This window comes from Gnatocerus cornutus, chromosome 7 (assembly GCF_029298725.1).
Source record: "Gnatocerus cornutus isolate USDA-ARS CGAHR chromosome 7, icGnaCorn1.1, whole genome shotgun sequence".
Classification (NCBI taxonomy): Eukaryota; Metazoa; Arthropoda; class Insecta; order Coleoptera; family Tenebrionidae; genus Gnatocerus; species Gnatocerus cornutus.
Genome location: NC_142239.1, coordinates 12,662,753 through 12,688,464, shown reverse-complemented (window position 1 = coordinate 12,688,464; position 25,712 = coordinate 12,662,753). Strand labels below are relative to the sequence as shown.

The window sequence follows — 25,712 nt, the reverse complement described above, 5'->3', positions numbered from 1 at the left end:
AATTAGGAATTTTGTTTAAAAAAGTTGTAGATTCTGTGAACTTTGACTGTTTTGCCGCACCGCCGCAGCTTTTCCGAACTAATAGACATCGCAAAAGTAAGGTTACCCGTGCCATGTGTGCAACGAAGAGGCCAAAAATTCCATTAACGGCATGTAAATGCGCTCCATTTCAAATCCTCCTTTTCGAGCGTACCCAACACATGAAGCAATTAATATAAATTTAAACCTAACTTAAGCGCCCCATTCACTAAGCGTTTTGTATGAGCGACATGCATGTACATACATGTATGTCATACAAGTTTTGATCCTACACTCTAGGATTTGATAGCATACAAGTATTTCTCAAACATGTTGATACATACATAACGTTGAATGTGTGATCGATACATGTTTTTCCATTTCACAGACAAGTTTGCGCATACAGAATTTCAACAAGATAAAAAATATAGTCCCTACACGATACAAACATGTGTGACGATCTGGATGTCGAAAGTACTTGTGCCGCTATTGTAATTGTCAAATTATTATATGGAAAAAAGCACAAAAATTTTTCTAAAGATTATAAACACTATTTGATGATGTCAAGAAACAATTGTACAGTGCTATATAAACAAAAAGTTTGACTATATATTAAAAAAAGAAAAAAATATCAAAATTATTTGAGAATATTTACTGCAAAACGCTTATTAATAACCATAGTAAGATCTTTCTTCAAAATCATACAAATTTCACGACTTTTTTTAAGTTTTTCTTTACGCATACCGCAAAATATCAAACACGTTTGACATACTCACATTTGTATGTGCATACAGTATTCACATACAAAACTTGCTCACACACAGTCATTTTACTAAGTTTTGTATGCGCAAACAGTGTGCCATCATACAAAAGTTGATCTGTGTGTGACCAATTATTGTATGTCATACTTGTTTCCGGAAGTAGAAATGACGAACATGTTTGGACCGTGTGTGGCTTTCTCGAACTTCTATGACATACATGCATGTACAAACATGTCGCTCATACAAAACGCATAGTGAGTGGGGCGCTTTAGTGAATAATTTCGGCTTAAGCAATAGGGAACGTCGTTGGTTACACGGAAGAGCAGCTTTATTAAATTTCATCCACACTAAATGTAATTATTAATCTGAATAGTAAAGAGACATTTCCATTTCCCCTTCAAAGTTTCTTCTAAGGTTACACACACCTGCATCTAACGACTAACCTGAAACAATTAAATTTCGTTCAAAGAAACCTTCAGCCAACGAAACTCATTTGCATTGAGGAAACCTCTCGCTTGGGGAGAATCAATAAAGTGAAGAATCTCGAGAAGTGCTGATTGCACAAGTAAACAAACGTATCTCTTAAGATCAGCAAAAATAGAGATTTGATCGGGGTGGAATGTGGGTGCTTTGGTAAGCAGATGGTCAGGGGGTGTTGTGGCCATTGGCGTATGTAAATAGGGGTGGGATTCTAGTGATGATGCGCTTGCTGCTGCACCATATGGAGTGTGTAAAGCCAGGAGTACAAGGGATGTGGCTGCAATTAGTAGCATGGAACGAGGGAGGGCGGTACTCAAAATAATAGATAAAATGAACGCCCTGTACAATTTGATTATTATGAATAAATAAAAAAACACAAAGAGCTTAAAGAATATTGTAACTTAAGATGCTTTTCCATAATGAAGTTTATTGAGATTCACAAAGCAAATAACGCGGTAATTGGCATCTTCGTTCTGAATTTTCAAATGTCGATTCCTCCCACACTAAACTCTAACTCTAAATGAATACAACGCGCTCTGAAAACATCGAATTTAATTCAAACATGTACAAACACAAGTACGTGAACTTCACCTTCACTAATTAAAACAAAACTGAAAAAACTCACGAGTTTTAAGTTTCGTGCGATAAAGGAAGAGCAAACACTAAGATAACGTTTAAGTTATGCAAAGAATACGAACACTTTGACTTTATCTTTTCCACCATTCATTCATCTGCACGAAATTAAACCGTTCCGAGTGCAATACATAATACTGTGATGTATAACTTCATTAACACATAAAACCACATGCATGTATTCCCTTTAACACAAAACTCACAGAGAATGATGGCGGTAATAAATCAGATACAGACGGCCATGTCATGATTGATGATGCATCAATGCAGTAAACATAAACGTTAGGGTGGGCCTGCACGATTTGGGGCATCGATAGTTTGTTTAGACAAGTTTTATTGTTGTATTTGTAGAAAATCGTTGAAGTTGCTGAAAAGTGGTGGATGCGCCAAATAGATAAAACTTTTAATTTTGTTTCCAGCTTCTTCTGTGAAGATGTTCATACAGATTTTATCATAATGGATGTAGAAATGAGGATTTTTTTCAGTACTGGTAAAGTTACACCTAAATAAATGTGAAAATGAAGTTCCATTGGCGCATCCACCAAATTTGTATAAATATTTTTAGTCTAAGAAAATTTGGATGATTTTTCTTATGTATGAATTTCTTATGTATGTTAATTACGTGTATTTGCTGACTTAGAATAAATACGTACCTACTTATTAAAGTGTAGTTATTAATTAATTTCAGCCACTTCTTACATTTTGATTTTTAAAACTTTTGAATTTGTCCTATAAATAAAAATTTCTAAAATCCGAGTCCGTTGCTTCAGAACTTTTAAATTTGGTACAGTTAATAAATAAGTTTAAAGTAGAAACTTCCGCAAATTTAATCGCTGTATCGCTCACACAACTAAAGATACAATTTTTTTAGTTGAATTTTGAAACTTTTAAGGTTACCCTAAAATAAAAATTTTCAAACTCTGAGTCTGTGACTTTAGAATTAGAAATTTGGTACAGTTAATAAACAAGTTAAAAGTCGCAACCTCTTAAAAAAAATTCGCAATAGCACTAACGCAGCCAAAGATACAAATTTTTATTTTCAATTTTGGGTCCGTCCTAAAAATAAAATTTTCTAAAATATGAGTCTGTTACTCCAGAATTTTAAAATTTGGTACAGTAAATAAAAAACCTAGAAGTAGCAATCTCCCTAAATTTCAACGCTGTAGCGCTAACACATCCAAAGATATAAAATTAGGATCACCCTAAAATAAAAATTTCCAAAATCTGAGACTGTAACTTTAGAAATTTGAAATTTGATACAGTTAATAAACAAATTAAAAGTAGCAAACTCCTAAACTTTCAGCGCGATAGTGCTAACACAACCAAAGATACAAATTTTTATTACAAATTTTGAATTTTTTGGGTCCGTTCTAAATATAAAATGTTCTAAAATCGGAGTCTGTTGTTACTGAATTTTGAAATTTAATACAGTTAATAGAAGTTGAAAGTAACAAACTCACCAAATTTCATCGCTGCAGCGCTAACACAACCTAAGATAATATATATTTTTTAATTTTGAAACTTTAGGTCCGTCCTAAAATCAAAAATTTCTAAAATCTGAGTCTGTTGCTCCAGAATTTTAAAATTTAGTACAATTAATAAATGAGTTTACAATAGCAAACTCCCATAATTTCATCGCTGCAGCGCTAACACAACCAAAGATACAAATTTTTAGTTTAAATTTTGAAACTTTTAGGTCCGTCCTAAAAACAAAAATTTCTAAAATTTAAGTTTGTTACTCAAAAATTTTGAAATCTTGTACAGGCAATAAATAAGTTAAGAGTAGCGTTCTCACCAAATTTCATAGCTGTCGCGCTAACACAACCATAGATAGAAATTTTTATTTTAAATTTTATAACTTTTGGGTCCATCCTAAAAAAAATCAAAATCTAAGTCTGTTGCGTCAGTATTTTGAAATTTGGTGCAGTTAATAAATGAGTTAAAAATAGCAACCTCCGCAAGTTTCAACGCTGTAGAGCTAACAAAACCAAAGATATACTTTTGGGTTCGTCCTAAAAATAAAAATTTCCAAAATCTGAATCGGTAACTCCAGAATTTTGAAATTTGGTACAGTTAAAAAACTAGTTCAAAGTAGCAACTTTTCCAAATTTCATCCCGTGACGCTAGCACAACCACAGATACAAATTTTTATTTGAATGAAATTGTAGAACTTTTTCTTATTCACGGTACAATTTATTTTTCTTAATTTGATGTTTAATCTTGATATTTTCGTAAATTTAGCAATAAATTCTTTATATTTTTCGCATTTTCACATGATTACATACTAATATTACTGGTCATAAAAAAAGTGGAGCGCATTAAACTTGTTACAACTTCTACGTTCAACACTAAAATATTTCTAACTCTACAGCAATGGCGCATTCACCAAATTTCTTGTTATTCCCCAAATAATTAAATCTCGTTTAAATGAAAGCGGACACTGGACAAACGTTGACCCATTCAAACCAACTCGTTTGGCCAAATATAGAATTCCTTCCTTAAACTATGTAATTTCATTATTAGATTCGCGAAGGTTCTTTAAAGACGGCAAAAGGATTTAATTAAATGCACCGCTGTAAAGAAATTGGTTTCCAAGAATTCTGCACTTCCAATTTCCGGTGCTCAAAAAAAACTCTGATGCAAAATAATTTATAATTCGAAATATGAGTACCTAAAATAACACACAGATCGAAATCTTTTAATCTCGTATCTTATGTCATCAAATTTTATGGATCAATAAATTCACCATTCTATAATGAGAAGCTATTTTAAGGATGATTCGATTAGGTCTAGAAACGTGAGAGGGTAGCATCCACGATGAGGGATGTTTGTATGATTAAGTATCGATTAAATTTAAAATTAGGCCAAAAACTGACTCACTGACTCTCCTCCAAACGAAAGTTTTAATTAATTCCGACTTTACATCACATCAAACTATTCCCGAGCCAGAAATTCCGGGATTTTATAAAGCTTCAATTTTTAACACAACAAAAGAGGCTTTACGATAATTCCGCTTGATTAAAGGAGTTATTAATATTTATAAGCCTTTCTTGTCTATAGCGGGAGCTTAGGAAGTGACGGTAATGTTTATTCAGATGAACGAACAATTATTAGGAGTCACTTGCCACTTGTCTTTCATAGAATAACACAAAAACAAGACAAGAATGCGAAGTAAAGAAAACTGTAATCTCATATTCCTTTAATTAAATTTTAATTCCAGGTCGCGGGTGCGCCAACGCAAATCTCATTTAAATAATTAAATCTATGATTAAAAGACGTATTTATGCGGAAAAACAAATTAAAACGAATAAAATCGTACTGGAAAAGCGGAAAGTCATTTCGAAAGTGAAATGGTCTTCTGTTTTCAAATCTGAAGCCTGGATTTAGAAATACTGAAAACCGAAAAAAATCGACAATTCAACTTTAGAAACGACTGCTAAAGTAAAAATTCCGTCCAAAGTTTCCATTGTGATATTAGAAACGTTTTTCTGCAGCATTTATTTATAACTCCAGATCAATCAATCAATTTAAAATGAGATGTTACCCTTCACGTCAGGCAAATTGTAATCAATAGCACTAAATATTTATTAGCCCACACATAACTCGTCGTGTAAAAAATATAAATTCGCTTCTTTCTCAGCGTTTGTTGTGAAATTATGCTTGAGAGCAGCATTCACCTTCAGTTTTATTCCTCGCTTTGAGCGAATTATCTACCCATAAACTACAGTTATCCGCTCCACCGCCCGCAATATTTCGTAAAAAATCGCAACCCTTTAACGTCATCAAGTTCCATGCGATCAATCAGTTTGACCAAGTACGATAATCCACTTACCTTCTCTCCCGTTCCTTTCTCTGCAATTTCTTCTTCTTAAACGCTTTTTTGACACGCAGGAGGAGGAAAGCGGCCCGGTCGATCGTCAATGCTGAATACTGTTTCTTTTCTTCCATCTTGAATTGTTTTAACTTAAGTAGATTTGCACCGTAATCCGTTTAATATTCATCTGAAAAAGTTTCGCTTCTATTAATTTGCTACGTTGGGAAAAAGGGTGGCTAAATAAATTGGAAAATTTCATTTCGTAACGTATTTAGACGAGGTTTAATTACTTCCACGGGCTATTTAACAGCGAGAAATTCTCAGTGTCTTTGTGTCCTCGACGCCTACGGAATTTCTTCTGTTTGCCAATCTCGACAGGGATAAAATATCCGGTAAAAGCCTGTGACACTAACATAGACTATTGGAATTGGCACAAACATGATGAAGGAGATGCAGGAAAAAAATATTTCAGTAACACCGCTCACGTTATTTGTCCCGTAATTACCTATTATCAGGTTCAAACATAGAATTCCAACGGAGGATATTACAACTTTTATCATGCAAATATCTCAATTTCGGATTTTACATAAACCACACAGAGAAGATTAAAAATTTTGCTTCGTCTGCTTCTAAAATTATTCTCCGGCTTTTCATAAAGAATTGTACAAAGTGTTGCGTAAATTGACGGCAATCCAATCCGTGGACTGGTAAATAAATTTGTACTTTTTGTCTTTCGTTTAAGGACTAGAAGACCCTTGAGCTGTAGTTCCTTCTATTTATTACGCATATTTTTTATAGATTTAATGCTCCTGAATAAAGATATATCGTGTGATTCATTAAATTTCCATTCTTCCATTCCAAAATTTAATGAATCACACAATATAACAAAAAAACATGTAACACGTATAGTTATTGAGGAGGAATATTTTTTTTTAAATAAAACTCATATTTTGCTCTAAATTCAAATAATAAATTCAATAACTAAAGAAATGCTCGTTTCAAGACACAAAAAAAATATTTAAAAATAGTATATTACCTAAAAACACCGAGTTTCATAAGGCAAAATTTATGGCAACAATCCAAATGAATGAAACTAGCGACAAAGCATGAACGAGTTTTTTATAGTATTTTTCCTAATTTGCTCTTTGTAACAGAGCTATTTCGGCTATTTCCGCAGTCTTTTTCAATGCTATAATATCCCATTTCGACACAAAATGCTTAATAGCTTTGTTTTCGTAGCAACGTGAGAATCTTTAAAATACAAATTACGAAAAATGCAGACGTGATAGCAAAAAAAAATAAAAGCAAATCTATAATTAGCACCCTAAACCCTTCATATTTATCATATTTTATTTGAAGGAAATTGAAGGAGGATTTCGTTGCAGACCAGTGTTATTACAAGAGTAAAATGACACATTTTGTTCAAAATGCCATTATATTCGAGTATAATACAAGATTTTATCCAAAGCGTCTGTTGGTTGCAATTCTTTCCTCCCTATGTTAAAAATGATACAATATGGTTTTCCTCCCTGCTTGAGATGTAGGTATCCTTGGTTATATAACTTTGCTTTTTAATTTAAGGACAAAAAAACAGTGTCTTTTTGGATGCTTAAAAAGTAACCAATCATACAGTATGTTTCTGAAACTTTCACCAAACCTTAAGGGCCTTAAGGACCTCTTATGGGAAATTCGACAAAGTTCCACCACGATAACTTGACAGATTTGACAGACGCACTACGTTTTTTTTACATATTGTCATCCAAATGAGTTGTATAATGAAAAATAAGCGTAATGTAGCTTCAGTATGTAACTAGTTGAATAATTTGTGTATTGTATAACCCATTGTTTCATTATGCAAGAAGTTATGTAACAAAGACAACTAAAATGAGGCATATAACAAGATTTTTGAAGAGAACAAAATGCCATTTTACTCGAGTTTTATACAACACTTTATCTAAAGCCTCTGACAGAAGTAACAGCAGTAACAAATTTTTAATATTTAGAAAGCCATGCCTGCGTTGTCATGGAAATGTGACATTACTTTATATCTCTAGTCCAGAGAATAATAAAGTGCTTTATCCAACTGAAATGAGCAAGTAAAAACCACTTTATGAGTGCCTTTTTGATCAAATTAATGCAGACTAGAATGCGCTGAAAAAATGACAGCCCCGCACTATGATCATAGGTTAGGAAAATTCACGAACTGCGCTTTTGGAATTCGAAATAATTCAATAAATCGATAAAACTGGTGCTGTTCAAACAGAAAACTTGAAAATAAAACGACAGACATTAGTTTGAGCTAAACAAACTCCCCCGAGTTGGTAAAATAAATTCGTCGGCTTCCCAGTAGAAAAATCGCGAAAATTACCTGAATTTCGGGTCTTGAGTCTGGAAACACCGCTCAAAACACTTAAAACACTTCCACAAATGTTGTGAACACTTAAAATTCCGGCCTGAACACTTAAAATTGTGTTTTTACGAAGAATTAGAACACCGGCACTTTGAATCACACCACTTGCGACTTACCGACTTACCGACAGAGTGTTCCGCGGCCGCCTAAGTTGAGCTCTAGCGCGGGATTTTTGAAATTTGAGTTTTGACAGAACTTGGGGGTAAAACGATGAAATTTGAGAGTTTGAAAAAAGTAGCACTGGATTTGGATTGGGCAAATAATTGTGAATTTAAATCTTTTTTTTTGGTATATAATTACTGTTAATATTTAAGCTAGTTTTGGTTATTACGTAATACAAAAAGTGGCCCCCGAACCTTCTAAGCAAAACTAATGATTCTCACCCTATAAATTACAAGCGAAAATGTCTACCCTTGGAGCAAATAAAACCATTTATCTCACTCTAATCAAATAGTGTTGTAATTTAACAATAAATTTCGGTTACAGTCACGTTTATTCGTCTATTTTCTAACGAGCTTGTCAAGAAAACGTAATGAAACTAATCTAGAGAATGCTCATGTTTTTGCACGAACTGTGGCCAGTTTTCTCACTACATTGTCTGAGATTTATTCCATTCGCATCACGTCAATAATAAGTTTCAAGAATAGCAAAGATGTTTGTCATCGTGTTTTAGCGTGTTTATGAGTTTTCTCAGTCTGTTGAAATACTATTCGGAGCATTGTAACACCATGAGAAGTTCTGAATCCAATTAGCGAGTACAGCAAAGAACTTCTGGCTGCGCTGGCAGAAGATATGAAGTTTTTTCGCTGAAGTTACGTCTATAAATTTTGTAATTGTAGGAAATGTGGCGATTGTTTATGACTCCCAGAGCGTTTTTCAAGAACTTTTAATAAGGGAGACAGAAATTGAAGCAAAAGGAGTGTTTATTGTATATTTATTTGTATTTCTGCAGCTGTAGAAAAGTCTGAGTAATCAGATATCAAAGATTTAAAAAAAAAATTATTATCCAAACTGCCTCTAGTTTATTTTATATTAGCTTCAGATCCTCTGGAATTTATGTTTTGTGTATAACTAAAATAAATAATAAGTAAGCCTTTACGTCAAGGTCTTCACTGATTGTCTGTTATTCAATAATTGCCTCGCATCACGTTTTCTTCATCGATTTCCGAATTTATTTCCAAGTCCACGCATAAGTTATTTTGTTGTTTGAAAATTCTCTTTTATACCAATGAAACGAAGCGAGCCAGAAGAAATAACAGCTATTTCTTATAGCTAAAAGTTCGTTTATAAAGAAATATCAAAGGATAAAAGACAAATTTTATAAACCCGGCGCATCCACCATTTTCTCCCAAAGTGTATTTGGATGTATTTCACCTCCAAGATCGTGTTATTGATCGCAGTCTCTTGCAGAACAAACTTTGCAAATCTAATTTAATTAAGTAGTTAATTATTAATCACTACTCCGTCGTCTTACAAAGAGAAATCTTGATACTCTTCGTTTTTCATACAGGTATGAAAATGCTCAAAGAAGTTGCACTTTATGAATTTTCCTGTTTATTAAATAAATTCCAGAGTAATTGTTTCATTCCGCACAATTAATGCAAACGTGCAAACATACAACAAATGGCTTTTTCATTACCCATTTCCGACGAAACTTGTGTTAATTACAAGAGCCACTGTTGCGTATTCATTTTGGAATTACAAGCTTCATTTTCGAGAACGAGCGAAAATTAAAAGCAACGTGAAAATTTAAATATGCGCATTTAGCTTTATTTCGTTTGTCGCCATAAAACTACTTTTGCTGGTATTTAAAACTGTTCACGTTCGTGGATGTTAATTAAACAGCGAGACATCTCTTTGTTTGATTCCTCGATGAATACGTTTAAGAGATTTTCGATGCTCAATGGACGGAATTTGTACGTGGAAAGTCAGTTCTGAAGTGGAATTGTCTTCTGATTTTGAATTCGAAGTTCGTTTTGCTCCATCAGATCTCTGAGATTTTTGTAAAATGAGTTTTTTTTGAGTAAACTTTAATTTTTTTGGTTTTGTTAGCGTTTCTTTCAATGCCAAAATGCAAAATTTTAAAACAAAAAATTTTTTTTTTGTTAGTTTTTAAGTTATGTCAATAAAATTTGGATAAGTTATTACTTCTAATGTGTTCATGAACTATGCTAAAGTGCAAAATTTTAGAATAAGAAATAGAGATTTTAGAAAATTTTATTATAGAACGAACCAAAAACTTTCAACTTTTGCTATTAAAATTCGTATCTTTTTTAGTTTTTAAATTATGACAATGAGATTTTTGCAAGTTTTTACTTCGAATGTGTTTATTACCTATGTTAAAGTGCAAAATTTTAAAACAAGAAACAAAGATTTTAGAAAATTTTATTTTAGGACGTACCAAATATTTTCAACTTTTGTTATTAAAATTCGTATCTTTGTTAGATTTTAAGTTTTGACAATGAAATTTGAGGAAGTTACTACTTCTAAAGTATTTATTAAATATGCGAAAGTGCAAAATTTTAAAACAAAAATTATAGATTTTAGAATTTTTTTTAAGATGAATTAAAAGTTGTAGACGTTTTTTTATTAAAATTTGTTTTCTTTGTTAGTTTTTAAGTTATGACAATAAAATTTGAAGAAATATGAGAAGTACTAACCCCAGCAATAAGTTTTTAGAGCTAATTTAATATGCTTTCCAAAACATCTTCGAACATATTCATAACTTTTCAACTTTTCAAGAAAATCTGAAAAAAACAAATTTTTGTAAAATTAAATCTAAACATAACTTTTCAAGAATATGTCTGAAGCCGGACCTGATAGAGCAAACCCCTCTAAATTTGTTTACAAGTGTAATTAAATTTAGTAAATACCGCGGCTCGCTGCGCTCGCCGCTAATCTCCTCCTCACCACATCTGAAGTGAATAGTTTCTTTGCGTCAACATGATCAGTTACAATCCCAACCGAAAAGTTCCCCTAATATTGATTTAGACTCAAATTTCTCAAAGTTTGTTGAAATTTGCGGTAATTCAATCAAGGTGAACATGAGGCAAAAATGTTTTGCTAAAAGATTTTCGCCGACATCCATAACGAAGCCATTTGATGGAACAACAAAAACATTTTCCATGTACCTAAACCAATAACGTTTTACTTTTATCACTTTATCATAAATATGGAAACGGGGCGTAAATTTTAGTTCCCTTACACCGAGTGGAGAATAAATTATGCATTTTGCTGCAGAACTGCAATTAATACAGATTCTTCAATATTAATATTAAAATTATTTGGTATTTTGGTAAATCGATTCTGCGGCAAAATAAACGCTGCAGGATCTGCATTTAGTCGTAAACCAGTTCGATCTGATCATCAGCCGGGAAATTGTTTTTTATTCATAGAACAGGATATGCGACATGTTTCATTTCCATATTTTTGCATCGAATTTAGCTCGTGGTTATAAAATGATACTCAATTTATGTCTGTCACTTATACGAGTGGGACGAACTGTAATAAAATATTAGAGATTCGTAATGATTTATTCGAACAAAAAGTGCGCTTTTGCCAACTTTAAAATTAAGCTGCAAACTTTCAAACTCTAATTGGAATAATAAAGAGTGCTCAGAATTAAGACTGAAGATACAAATTTAAAATGTTTGCGACTAATTTATCAATCCCCGTTAAGCTGTTCAATTAGAACTTTGTTAAAATTTGTTGTTACTTTCAAACGGGACAATTTATGACGCGCTAGGCAGACGCCTAAAAAATTGAGTTTTAAACTTCTGTTTACGATCGTGGCGATATTTTCTCAGACGAATGAGAAATAGATATTCCGTGAAAGTTCCACACTACACTTTTTCTACGACTGCAACACCATAACTAATATCACTGTTTGTGTGTATTTACCACGTTGCTATGCGTTGCCAAGGCGTTGCTAGGCGACTACCGTTGCCACAGCAACGAGTGTGGAATATAAGAACCGTGCACAATGTAGTACATTGTATTCAAAATCGTGGAAAAAAATTGTTGATCCCGGCAGAAGTGGAAGAATTTTGTAGAATAAAAATTTATTTTTATATTTATAGAGTAAAACCACGTCGTCACCGCGATCGAACAAAAACTGCAACTGTACAAATTCAAAACCATAAAAGTTATTCTTTACGACGAAGATATGATCAGCTTCCAGGCATTGCAATTTTGCTAAGCTATAATCTGTTGGAGATTAGTGTAAGGACAAGGTCCTTGTTCTATTTCTGTAAACTTCAAGTAGGTCACTTTTAATGATTGTTAATTTTATTGTTTTAAAACAGTGAACTTTTGTAATTAACAAACAGCAAACTAAGTAAAATCTCTCCATAATTTCCGTAGTAAATTTTCAATTAAGTTATGCTCTCCCTTAATTACATACTTAAGTGCACTTCTCATTGCTTTTAAAATAAATGTTCCAGAAAAGCTCACCACAGTGCTATTATTCTAAAACTAACTTTCTAAACTTCCAGGAAACTACCTTGCTCTGCTTTTCTTTACCTAATTATACATCAAACTGCAATCCGGGAGTAGTTAAGGCACTCAATTCCAATTAGCAACTTTTCCCGATTAAGAATGACAGCGCCCCCATTTTTCAAATCTCAAGTACTTACCCCATTATTATTCCGCCAAGTCCTTGAAAGCCTCCCAGTTGATAAACAACAAAAGCACGACTCATTCATTTAGTGCTTTGTACGTATAAAACGTGACCGGATTTTTTTTCTCGTTTAATTTTATTACTAATAACCGTGTTCTCTATGCTCGTCCAAAGTTCCCGGAATATTTACCAACTCGTTCCGGAGCTTTTCGTGGCTAGATTAGAGTTATTTTCGGAATCGTAAAAATGCAATGTTTCTGAAATAATACAAAAGACGTCAGTGTGACGACCGACGCTTGATTTTATACACGTGGGATTGTTCTGAATTATGAATTAAGCTAATTATACAATCAATAAACCGGTTTTTTCCTGGAACGCTCTGATTCCAGAAATTTACGAACGGGAGCTGTTCCGGGAATTTACACACAGGGGACAAATTGGGTAATGTTCGTAAATAGAGGAGTTTTTAGGCGGGATGAAGCCTAATTATTTACGTAAACGGGTTAACCAAACTGGGATTTATGCGAGCGTGTTTATCTTCTGGGTTAACACAGTGCAGCGCTTCTCTTTGCTCTAAAATATAAAATTTAAACTCGAATCTATAAGTAAATATAAAGCAGACAATAAATTGTGCACAGCTTTTTCAATCCACATTCGTTGCTGTAGCTGCAAGAAAAAGTATAGTGTAAAACTCGCGTGAAATGTTTGTTTCTCATTAGTATGAACTGACCCACTCGCACGAATACTGATACTTGTGGGAAATACGTAGCATTGCTCGCTTATTGAACAATTTACTATTTATTTTATTACATTTTATTGATTTATTTGTTTATTTATATAAATTTCAATTGCTTCTAACTAAATTACTGTTTGATTGAAAGCAATTTTGAGCCTAACTTTGAATTCATTGTAAAAATTTGCTTAAAATAAGTCAAAATACTTTTTATTTGCTCGACTAATAAACTAGATAATGACATAATTTTAAGTTTTTTGGGATTTGGCTATTTGGCGATATATCGAAATTTTAATCGCTTCTAACTCAGTTATTTTTTTACCTGTGGCAATTTTAAACACAGGTTTGGATTCAGCGTAAAAATTTACTTCAAATGAGTCAAAATACTTCATATTTGGTCTACAAATAAATAAAATATTAGCATAATTGTAAATCAATTGAACATTGACCATTTGGCAAAACCTGAAATTTCAATCGGTTTTAACTTAGTTATTTTTTACCTAAGGCAATTTTGAGCACAGTTTCAGATTTAGTGTAAAAATTTACTTAAATAAGCTAAAATACTTCATGATTGTTCCAAATATTAATATAATAAGTCTTTCGGACTTTGGCCATAATAAAACTCAAATTTCAATTTTACTTCAAAGACTGCCAGATTTTTCAGATATTAAGATTAAAAATTTAACGATCAACGTTGAAACTTATGTCTAAAAAAGTTTCACTTTTTAAAAAAAGTCGATAAACAAAATAAAAAATGAATTAATCAGGGAAGAAAAAGTGAAGATAAATTTGAGATTAAAAAATGTTGCAGGCGTAGATAAAACGTTGTACATTACAATTGGGCATCGTTATCAATAATTATATCTATTCTCTTACCCTGAGCTCGAGTTAACTCATCGCACTCATTTTATAATGATGCTTATATCCCACTTGTAATATAAATAACTAATCTAAGATTCTCAAAATTTTCATCTCCAAATCCGCAATATTAATTTATTACAAACGCATGAATCCGAGAATGCAGACGCAAAAGTCTTCTTTAACTTAACATTGGTTTAATTATTCATACAAATCCACCTTTTGAACCAATTTCTTGCAAAGCACGTTCCATGAATAAGATAAAGCTAAAAGGCTTCATTTGTCTCTGTGCTTCACAGTCAGTTCACACATTAAATTAGATTCTCTTTCGTAAAAACGACCGAAAGTGCCAACCACAATTTTTAAAATTGACGAAAACTTTTTAATTTTAATATATCACCTGTGTCACTTTTACTCCAATCTAATTCCGGCTACAATTTTTCATCGTCTCCAGGTGAAAATGAAATAAGAACCGTGATACTGAGTGTTGACAAAAAATACGAAAAGGTCACACTTATTAAGGAAAAACGAAGACATTAAAGTTGTAGAACTCTTGCAATAAAGGTGAGTGTGAAGCAATGACCAGTTTCATTAGCACGAATGGTAGGTGGAAGTAATTGGAATTGGTTGCTATTGCAGGGAGCGGTATTATCATAATTCGATTGCCGGAATCGGAACATGTGAAAGGAAAGTTACCAATTGAAAACCACAGAAAAAGTAATAGAAACACCGCGTTATCAAAATCCGTCAATGTAATTAATCTCAACAGGATAACGCTTGTATTGTCTCCAAAATTAATGCTTGATTAGCTTATCTAAACTGGTTCTGATTGTACTTCCCGAAACAACATTAGTAGATTAAAACTTGGGCGAGCTGCACTTTTCAATTAGTAGAGAAACCTCCATTCTGCTAAATGAAATATGATAAGCTCATCTGTACCAAGCTTTTTTAGAATTAATTCTGTTAAATGAGTCGGAAGCGGATAAAAAATACCGTAGCTAAAACGAATGTCAAAAAGGAATGGAAATGAATTTGTAACATGTTGGAGTGGTCGAGTTTAATTAAATAGTTTAGTATTTGAATTTAACATCTTTAATTGGACTAGCTAAAGAAACTCTGATAAAAATGGTGGATGCGCCGTGAAAATTTAATAATTGCTAATAATCCTGTGCAGTTTTAATTTATGCTGCAATGTGTAGATAATTAAAAAAATAATTTAAACTGGAAAATTGCTAGTGGCTAAGAGACAAACAAGAAATAAATGTCTAGAAATTGAATTATTCATTTTTCGGTTGAGTGAACTTCTACAAAATTATGCATTCAATATTAGGATTTTACGTTTTGTATTCAGTTTAATTTTTCTTAGTAAATAGAAAACTCGAAAGATTGGAAAAGCAATTTAACATTTATAGAATATTGAGGATTTATAGATGCTGAAGAATCAAGATGGAGCATGCTAAACTAAATATTATTTCAGACTAAAATATCTAAAATTTGTAAAGTTTAAAGCTTATTAAGGAGATTAAAAGCATACACACAATGGAGGAAAATTTTAAATTAAATATCTAGATCTAGATGTAGTTTTGTCTATGAAAAATAAACTTTTTTGTCTATTAAATAAGTTATTTTTAAGGTTATCGATTTGAAAATTTCACCAATTTTAGCTTGCAATTTTTACAATAAACACATTGAAACTATTACATTTAGTTAAGTTAAAAAGATTTTTATTTTTGTGTCGACAAATATTTTGTCTTTTTTAAATACATATTTAAAAATCTTCTAATTTTGTCATTTTTTGTGTTACCCACTTTAAATTTGTAGGACTTACCACTTTTAATTTTTTCTTTAAATGTCCAAAATTACAAAATTTTAACTGCAGTAGAAAAAGTTTAAGAAATTTATGTTTTAGAATTGCAAGAAATTGGAATCCTATTTGTATGAAGAAGTTTTGAATTTATCCTTCAAAATTTATCAATTTTTTGGAATATTGACTTGAAATTTTCAAGATCTACTTTTTTCAATTTCTTGATTAAATTCACCAAATTGTATAATTTTTAGTAAAACATTTCAAAAATTTCAAAAATGTTTGTTTAAAGTTCGACAAAAAATTGCTTTCTATTTTTATTACGAAACGTTTTGAATTTATTCTTCTTAAACTGTCAAGTTTTAGGTTATTGACTTCAAATTTTCAGTATTTACCATTTTTGCTTTTCTCTTTAATTGTGCTTAATTACAGAATTTTACCTGCAGTAGAAAAGATTTAATAAATTTCTGTTTTAGAATCGTCAAAAAAATGTTTCTTGTTTTTATAAAAAAAACTTTTAGATTCATCTTTTTAATTATGTCAATTTTGGCTTATTGACATGAAATTTTCAGGTTCCACCACTTTTAATTCCTTCTTTAACCAAACTAAATTACAGAATTTTAACTGGAATGAAAAGCATTTATACCAAAATGAAAACAAAACGCAAAATAAACGCCGAAAAGTTAAACACACTGAAAATGGGACTAAACCGAATTATAAACGCCGCATTTTCATTACTAAAAATAAAAACATTTTGATCCAATTAAATACTAAACTGAACAAAATTCACAGAAAGATTATCGCCACGAAAACTTTTCCAATTTCGAAACAATTAATTTTATATTACAACCTATAAATAATTTATTTAGACCCTGAATACAACCAATTGATTGATGTAAATTCAATCAGCAAAACCTCTTTTGTAGTAAATATCCAATTGACCATCATTTGCAGAAATGTCATTCATTTCAAAGCGATACAAGTGTTCGGCAGTGTGACAATAAATCATGTAATATCTGTTTAAAAATAAATTGCATTCTAAAATTAGCCGCATCAAATTAATTCATTTGTGGATTGCATTTATGTTTATTTAAATCAGCTATTTACCATAATGACAAGATTTTATTTGCTATTTAAAGTAATTAGTGTGATTATGAAAAATTCCGCTTCATTTTAATACAAATTGTTTGCTGGACTATAAAAATCTTTGATAATTTTTTGATCAAATGTGTATAAAATAACTCAATTTCACTGCACATTTATTCCTGTTTGAACTCCATTTATTTGCAATTACCTTCAATTTAACCACCATATAGCAAATCCGAACGTTTTTATTTCACCCAACTTGAGAATCACGCCTAACGATCGTATCGATTTGTTATTTCGGTCATCGATTTATAATTCATATAATTCGTTGTGGGTTTATCAAGAGAATGAGGCAAAATGGACAGTTTTCGTGCAGTCCAATCTTATCGTAACGATATCTCCCATTTTACGACACTTTTTTTACCATTTCATTCCGAAGAACATCAAACCGCACTCAACAATTGAGCATGAATTATTTATAAACCTTCCTCGAGTTCTTACTTGATGCAAATTCCCGCTGCACTGACCTGATTAATAAACTGATTAGTTTGGCCCGGCGCATCCACCATTTTTATAAAAACTTTTCTAACTTTTTACTGTGTGAAATTAGTTGAAACGGTTCATTACCGTAATTGTGAAAATTATTGGAGTTCCTTGAGAAAGTTGGTAACACAGTTCCGTGGAAACTTCGTAAACGCGCACATGCGAAGACTGGAGACAACGCGAACGGTGGGAAAGCGTCGCGACGACTGGCAGCATCATGTTAGCAATGGAGTTCAGTAGTCTACCACGTCCTTCTACATCGATCTGACAAATAGAAGGGGCGTGCCACTTATAGCGCTTCTTCAGAAAACTACCACCGAAGAAATATTATTTACAGTTCATTAATTACTGGGAGGACGTGGGCTAGTTCGGAATTGTTTTATTTTAAATAAAACGACGCTCAAGATAAAATTAACAGAGTTGAACTAAGCAATCTAAAGAAAGTTTGAGAATGTACTAGAAACCGAATAAGTATTTATTAAATTTATTAAATTAAATTAATATTATTCTGGAAAAAATAAATATTTCTTAATGCTCATAAGCTCAGATTTTTATTGCATTTGCTACAAAAATAAATAAAATTTAAAAAAATAAAATAAGTGTTAAACCATCAAAAAACTGAGAAATTTGAGCATTTCTGTATAAACTAAATGATATGAAGTTCCCGATTTTAAAATAAATTCCAAAATTTCAAATTCAAGATAAGATAAAAAAATCTTTCAAAAAAATATAAAAAATTTGAAACATTTTAAGAGTTCTAACTTTAAATTTTGAGAATAGCAGATTTTTATTTTAATTTATATTACTACTTCTTCTCAAAATTAATAAATTAAATTTTATTAATTAATTTAAAAATCTAAGAATGTGAAGAGATTTTGAGTTTTTAAAAATTAAATTTGTTTCTCAAAATTGGTATTTTAGAATTGTAGAAGTAAAATCCAAACCAAATAAAATCTAATGAACTCAAAATCTAAATCTAAATCTTAAAAGAAACCAAAAATTTTTTACAACTTTGGGTTTTCACATTTTAAGCTAATTTCGGTTTAAAATTTAAAGTGTCTAAAAAAAATGTAAAAAGTCTATTGAGTCTAAAGAACAAAAATTCTGAACAGTCTGAAAATTATGAAGCGTCTAAAAATTCCAAAAACACGAATTAGTCCAAAGAGTTCAAAGAGTGTAACGAGTCTAAGAAAAAAAGTATAAAAACTCTAAAAAGTCTAAAAATGTTAAAAATACAGACAAAATATTACAGATCTAAAGAGTTTAAAGAGCCAGCGATTTAAAAAGTCTAAAGAGTTTAAAAAGTCTGAAGAGTCTGAAGAGTTTGAAGATTTAAAGTATGTGAAAACCAAAAAAACGAAAAAATCCTAAGAATTCAAAAAATCTAAAGAGATTAAAAGTTTAAAAATATTAAATACAGAATATAGAATATTAGTATAGAATATTAAAAATCTAGAGTCTAAAGAGTTTAAAGAGTCTGAAGAGTCTGAAGCGTCCAAAAAGACGAACGAATCCAAACAGTCTAAATAGTTTAAAAACTCTAAAGAGTCGAAAGAGAAAAAGTACTAAAGTTTAAAAACTAATGAAAGAATATTTGAGGTCTAAAGAGTGTAAAGAGACTAAAAAGGATGTTAAAAGTCTAAAAAAAATAAAAAACCGAAAAAAATTTCAAGGTTCTACAACTTTGCAAGATCTAAAGGATGTGCAAAATTTGATCTGTTTTTAAAAGTCTGAAACACATGGAAAAGTCTCAAATACATAAAGACATTAAAAAAAATTAATAAAGCTCAAAGAATTCTAAAATTTTAGATTTTAGAAGTAGATATCTAATTTTTGAAGAATCTAAAGAATTTAGAATATGTCAACAATTTGGAAAGCTTAGAGAATATAGAAAATTGGAGCAATAAAATTTCGAAAACTCGAAGAGTTTGGAAAAATTTAAAAAAAATATACAAAATGTCTAAAACATCTCAAAAATTCCAAAGGATATTAAAGTCGTAAAAAAGTAAGAATTCTAAAATATCTAAAGAATTTCTTAGAATCTTAAACTTTTACGACTTTTGCAAGATCTCAAGAATGTTCAGAATTTCGTCTGTTTTTAGAATTAGAAGTATTGAAAAGTGTTTGAAATACCTAAACTTTAAAAAATAAAAAAATTGAAAAATCTTAAGAAGATCAGGATTTCATTAAAAATTAAAAAAACTATGCTACCGAAAAATTAAAATATTAGATTTTAGACATATTTAGAATATCTAATTCTTTAAAGATCAAAATATTTTAGAATGTGTATCATAAATATTCAAAATTTAAATCTTTAAAAGAAACTAAATTCAAACTCTTTATCAAATTCAAAATTTCAAAGTGTTAAGTAGTCAAAAAAGTGGGAATTGAAGACTTTAAGCATTTAAAGTGTTTAGAAACTAAGTAACAGTAGTAAAAAGAGGTTGTTCAACTGTCAAATTCCAAAGAAAACAAAACTTTGACTTGTAAATCCGCGAATTTGAAAAATCAACACTTTTGCAGTTGACGTTTTGATTTGTTGTCTTTCATTTTATTCTTCGCCAATTTTTTTTTTCGCTGCACCAATACTTTTCTCGTTTTTATAACGAAAGAAAAAACAAAAAATTCATTCATAATGCTTTTATTTTAACAAATAATCCTTCACACATAGCGATCACTCCATCATTTAATACAAGTTATAAAACTCGTCATTGTAGTTTTGTTGTTGGTAGTTGCTACCATAACTGTGTTGTTTGTTGTTGTAGTACTGCCCGCTGCCACTGCTCTTGGATGGACTGTAGTACTGTTGGTACTGTTCATCATCGGCGTAGTTGCTGTGGGAGTAAGTTTGTTGTTTGGTGTAGTAATCCTGTTGGGAGTAGTTGACAGCGTCTGAATCTCTATGGTAGATCTTGGCTTCATAGAAGTACGCGTTGGGGATGGTGTAGAAGAATTTCTCCCAGTAGACTGGACGGTCGAAGGGATAGCCCATTGGGTAACCATCAACGTATTGAGATCCGGTACCAACGTAGAGTTCGTTGTTTTGTTGGCTCTTGAAAGGCACGTATTTGCTGACGATGACGTAGAATTGGTAAGGGAAGCCACCGTAAGATCCCTTAGGCAACATGTATCTGTAAAAAAGATTGTTAGGTTAGTACTATTGGTACTTCTCGCCAAGGTTTTACGTTACCTTTGTGGGAATCCAAACCAGAATTGGGGAACTTTGGTGCTTCCGAACCATTGGTACAAATCAACACCCATGACCTTCTGGTAGACTTGGTAGTAAGAAGTCCTGTCGTGCATGTAGTTGTAGATTTCGCGGGAGTTCCTGCTGATGACGTTTTGTCCGCTCTTCAGCTTGTAGACGAAGTGGTCAAATTGAACGAAGTTCATCCAGTTTTGGGTCAAGTTGATGTAACGACCGTACTCATCATATTTAGGTCCCAAGAAGACTTTGACGACGGCATCAGTGGCGGATTGAGAGTCAACGTAGATCTTGTAAGTGAAAGCTTTGTGGTTGAGGCGTTGTTGGGCCACTTGCACTTTGAAGGTGTCTTGGACGAATTCTTCAGGGGTGACGTACACAGCGCTGCTGATATCAGCATAGTCGTAGTCGAAGTAGGTGACCAGGCGGTCAAATTCAACGTTCTTGACATCGACACCATCGAAGACCAAGTCTTGTTCGGTGTAGTACTTGTAGTGTTCAGCCTTGTATCTGAAGAAGTAGGTGATGAGCTTCTTGTACAATTGGTAGAAGGCGGGGTCGCGCATGGAGGTTTCGAAGTGTTCAAGGGCTGATGGGTACAGTTTGTGGTAGTTCAAGGGTTGGTAAGCGTAACCCAACAAATGACGGGCGAAGACTTGGTAGGCTCCGTAGTACTTGTAGTAGGGGGAGTCGGGGGTTCCTTCGACGAGGTTGCCAAGTCTGTCTAGACCCTCCTGGGAGAAGAGGTCGACGTATTGTCCGGATTTCTGTAACAATTCGTTGTGATTGTGGTTCAGTACCACCAAAAGTACTTACGGTAAGAACGTAACCACTGTCGATGGCGTTGCGGATTCTAGTTTCGTAGTCTTTGACGTAGGTGTAGCTGTAGGCGTACTTGTTGTTACCGTACTTTTGTCCGTAGTTGTAGAAGTACTCGTACAAGTGAGCGTAGTTGGGCCTGACGGGGAATTGAGCACCATTGGGGTACGACAAGGAAGGATAGTATCCAGTTTCGAAAGGTACTTCCCAGTTGAAGTATGGGATCTCGCCAAAACCGTTAGACAGACGTTCCAAGTAGTACCTCGCCAAGATTTGTTGGTACATGTAGTAGAAGAGTTCTCCACGGTTGTCATACTTCAAGTTGAATTCTTCACCGCTCATCCAGAATGGATAGTACAAGTTGTAGTAGTAGTAGAACGAGTTGATGCCGACATCTTCGGTGAAGTACGACATGGATTGCTCAGGGTGCAAGTTAAGGTAGTGTCCGGAGTAGTTAGCATAGATGGTCTTGCCGTTGTACTGCGCGCCGTACTGTCCATGGTACATCTGCTTGTAGTGTTGAGCCTTCTGGATGACTTCAGTACTGTAGAAGTAGTACGGGTAGACTTCGTAGATTGGAGGCAAAGCGTAGTAGTAAGTGTCTGGACGGTGGATCAAAGCAACGGAGACGGAGTAGAGGTACAGTCCTTCGTTGACATTGTTTCTAGCCCAAACGGCGGTCTTGTAGAAGGTTTCCCAGGTGTTGGCGTAGTAGAACAACTTGAAGAGGGCGATGGCTTGTTTGATGTGTTCCTTGTGGAAGATGGAGAAGATTTCTCCTCTTTGGAGGAACTTGCCATAGTACCAATAGTTGTAGAACTCATCTACGACCTCTGGTTTCTAAACAACAAAACTTAACTCTTCGTTTCTTTTCTTTTCATGGTACTTACAGTGTACTGAGCCTTGTTTTCGTAGAAGTTGTAAGTCTTCGAGATCTCCACGTAGTCTTTGTAGTAACTTGGCTGGTTGATGTACTTGAACAAGCGGTAGATTTCCTTCTGCTTCTGATTGTCAGGTACATCTGCACAAAAATGTTAAAAACTGTTATTTAAAAAAAAAGAAAGAGTCTTACTGTTGGGGAAATTTCCAGCGGCGCAAAGGCCTACGAGCACAGCTACCCAAAGGAATCTCATGTTGTTGGTAAGAACGAACTGATGAGAATGATTTGTCCAAGAACTAAACACCTTTTATATTAAATTAAAAGTTACCCTTTCTGACCCGAAGATAAAATTGTCGCATATGCACCTAAGCAAAAAATACAAAACAGCAATTTACGTAATTGTTTACAAGGATTTTTTTTTACACTTATCAGTGAGATGTTTACAGTAATTTGTTTCCAAGGGGTGATTGGAATTATCGGTCGTTATCAAAACTTTTTGCTAAAAGTGAATATGACTTTTTAATGAGGACACTAAAGTGAATTACGTTGTATAAGATGCATCGCATCTTTTGATAATTCAATTAATTGGAGATTTAAATTATGTAAGAGCATGTAGGATAAACAAAGTCGATAAAAAATTGGTTTCACTTTCATAGTCCAATTTGTAAAGAAGATATGTTTTATCGTTATGGAATTTTAATTTTGTTATCTCTTTTTTTTATTTATAAAACGGATGTGTATTAAATCTATTAATAGAAAAAAAATTATGTGCCTATAAATTCCATTTATTTTTAGTAATTTAAAAAACAAATAGAGGCTTCAAAAACGTCAAAAATCGAAGTATTTTAAAAAGTAAAGAAACTTGATTTGATGATTTTATTTTTTTTGATTTGTGGTAAAATTAAACTTTTATGACATTTTTTTTTATTTTGGACGTACTAGAGAAAGTCTATCACTAACTATTAAATCCTGCAAGTTTAGCAGTTTTAATCCCAAAACAGAGAATTTTGGAAGTTTTGCTATATTTGACTTGCTCATCAACTCTGCCAGATTTTAAAATTTTAAACCAAAAGGTAAACTTTTAAAAAAAATTTATTTTGAAACGAACATAAACTTTTTACAATTTTCGATAAATTTTTGTCATTTTGACTAAACATTGAAAATTTGAATTGAAAATTCGAGATTTTACTGATTTTGGTTTGTTTATCAACTTTCCCAAATTTCAAAATTTTTGACTGAAAGTTAGTTTTTTTAGAAATTTTTATTTTGCAGCAGACAAAATAATTTTACAATTTAAGATGAATTTTTATCATTTTGACAGTTTTAATCTCAAAACATTGAAATTTGGTTGTATTACTAATTTTGTTGTTACTTGTTTATCAACTGTGCCAAATTTCAAAAATTTAAAACAAAAGACAACATTTTTAGATATTTTTTAAGAATGAACCAAACCACTACAATTTTTGATAACTTTTTTTAATTTTGACGGTTTTATTCCCAAATCCTTGAAAATTTTGACTTGTTTATTACTTGTGCCAATTTTCAAAATTTTAGACCAAAAGATAATATCTAATAATAAGATAATAATTAGATAATATCTATTATTTTGACTGTTTTGATCCGAAAGCATTGAAATTTAGAGGTTTTACTGATTTTGACTTATTTATTATTCATAATTAATATATTATTTATTTTTATTTTGAAACGGAGAAAAATATTTTACAATTTTCAATAGATTTTTATCATTTTAACAGTTTTAAATTCAAAACATTATTGGAGATTTTACTAATTTTGACTTGTTTATTAGCTGTGCCAAATTTCAAAATTTTAGACCAAAAGATAGACTTTTTAAAATTTTTATTTTGAATCAAACAGAAAGATTTTACAATTTTCAATAAATTTGTATCATTTTGACAGTTTTTATCCCAAAACATTGCAATTTAGAGATTCTTACTAATTTTGATTTGTTTATCGACTGTACCGAATTTCAAAATTTTAAATTTAGAGACAACATTTTTAGAATTTTTTTTGAGGACGAACCAAATCATTTCACAATTTTTGATAAATTTCTCTAATTTTGACAATTTATTTCCCAAAACTGTAAATCTTGGAGATTTTACTGATTTTGGCTTGTTTATCAACTGTGCCAAATTTTAAAATCCTAAACTAAAAGCCATAAGAGATTAGAGACATTAGAGATTGTTACTTTGAAGCAAACCAATACATTCCACAATTTTCGATTCATTTCTATAATTTTAACAGTTTTTATCCTAAAGCAGTGAAATTTGGTCATTTGACTATATTTAAGTTGTTTATTAATTGTGTTAAATTTCAAAATCGTAAACCAAGAGCCTAAATTTTTAGAAATTGTCTCTTCGAAACGAAAAAAAATCATTCCACAATTTTGAATAAATTCCTATAATTTTGCCAGTTTTAATTCCAATACGGTCAAATTCGGTGAGTTTACTATTTTTGAGTTGTTTAGCAACTAACTGTGTTAAATTTCAAAATCTTAGAGCCAAAAACTGAAGTATTAGGAATACGAACAAAAAATTTAATTTTTTAAACACAAAGTAATCTCATCGATTTCAAAAGCAAATTTGAGGCCCATTAAACTTTAAAACAAGTTTAAAAAACTAAAAATTGAGAATCGAATACAAAACATTTAAAAAATATGTACCTAAATAAAAAATAGAAAGAAACATTTTAAAATACTAATACATTTTATTTTGTTATTTATTTAACGTTTTGAATTTTTTAAATTGGACTGTTCTGAATGTTATCTTAACTGTTCAAACTCAAACTGATGACATTTCCTTTGTGACGTCAATGATGGCCAGGACCTCCACCAAGCTCCGAAAATTACAAGTTCACCTTTTATTTTTATTTTTCATCAATTATTTAGACTTATCTCAAGCTAATTTGCACTATTAATAACTTTGTCGTGTCCAGTAAAAACAAATGACATCTTCGCTATGTTGCAATAAAAGAATTATCTCTCTTAGGCACAATAATCAAATCCACATTCCCGAGGTCAGGGATAAATCTGA

General features: G+C 31.8%; 1 protein-coding gene and 2 long non-coding RNA genes across 3 annotated transcripts in view; all 3 read right to left on the bottom strand.

The window, feature by feature from the left end:
• The window catches only part of LOC148171116 (uncharacterized), a 36,778-nt gene extending 30,963 nt beyond the window's left edge, over positions 1-5,815 (bottom strand). Inside the window, exon 1 of the long non-coding RNA XR_015770333.1 lies at positions 5,725-5,815. This is a non-coding gene — a long non-coding RNA (uncharacterized LOC148171116). The remainder of the gene's footprint in view (positions 1-5,724) is intronic.
• On the bottom strand, positions 5,767-17,980 carry LOC148171115 (uncharacterized). The gene is made up of 2 exons (XR_015770335.1): positions 17,843-17,980; positions 5,767-5,893 (listed from the first exon to the last, which is right to left on the bottom strand). It is a non-coding gene; the product is annotated as an uncharacterized LOC148171115 (long non-coding RNA).
• Positions 17,981-20,383: 2,403 nt separating this feature from the next.
• LOC148171114 (hexamerin 70b-like) lies at positions 20,384-22,950 on the bottom strand. Its single transcript, XM_088041382.1, has 5 exons — positions 22,855-22,950; positions 22,673-22,803; positions 21,780-22,622; positions 20,949-21,730; positions 20,384-20,889 (listed from the first exon to the last, which is right to left on the bottom strand). Exons 1-5 carry the CDS (start codon positions 22,913-22,915, stop codon positions 20,445-20,447), a joined length of 2,262 nt encoding a protein of 753 aa, XP_087897508.1. The 5' UTR covers positions 22,916-22,950; the 3' UTR covers positions 20,384-20,444.
• Positions 22,951-25,712: the final 2,762 nt, after the last annotated feature.

What these genes read in the sequence shown, in the direction of transcription:
- LOC148171114 (XM_088041382.1), bottom strand. Translation starts at nt 22,915, where the DNA reads ATGAGATTCCTTTGGGTAGCTGTGCTCGTAGGCCTTTGCGCCGCTGGA. An exon ending in AAAACAAGGCTCAGTACACT is followed by an intron (nt 22,623 to 22,672) that starts GTAAGTACCATG and finishes TTTGTTGTTTAG; the next exon opens with AAACCAGAGGTCGTAGATGA. An exon ending in TGGTTTGGATTCCCACAAAG is followed by an intron (nt 20,890 to 20,948) that starts GTAACGTAAAAC and finishes TCTTTTTTACAG; the next exon opens with ATACATGTTGCCTAAGGGAT.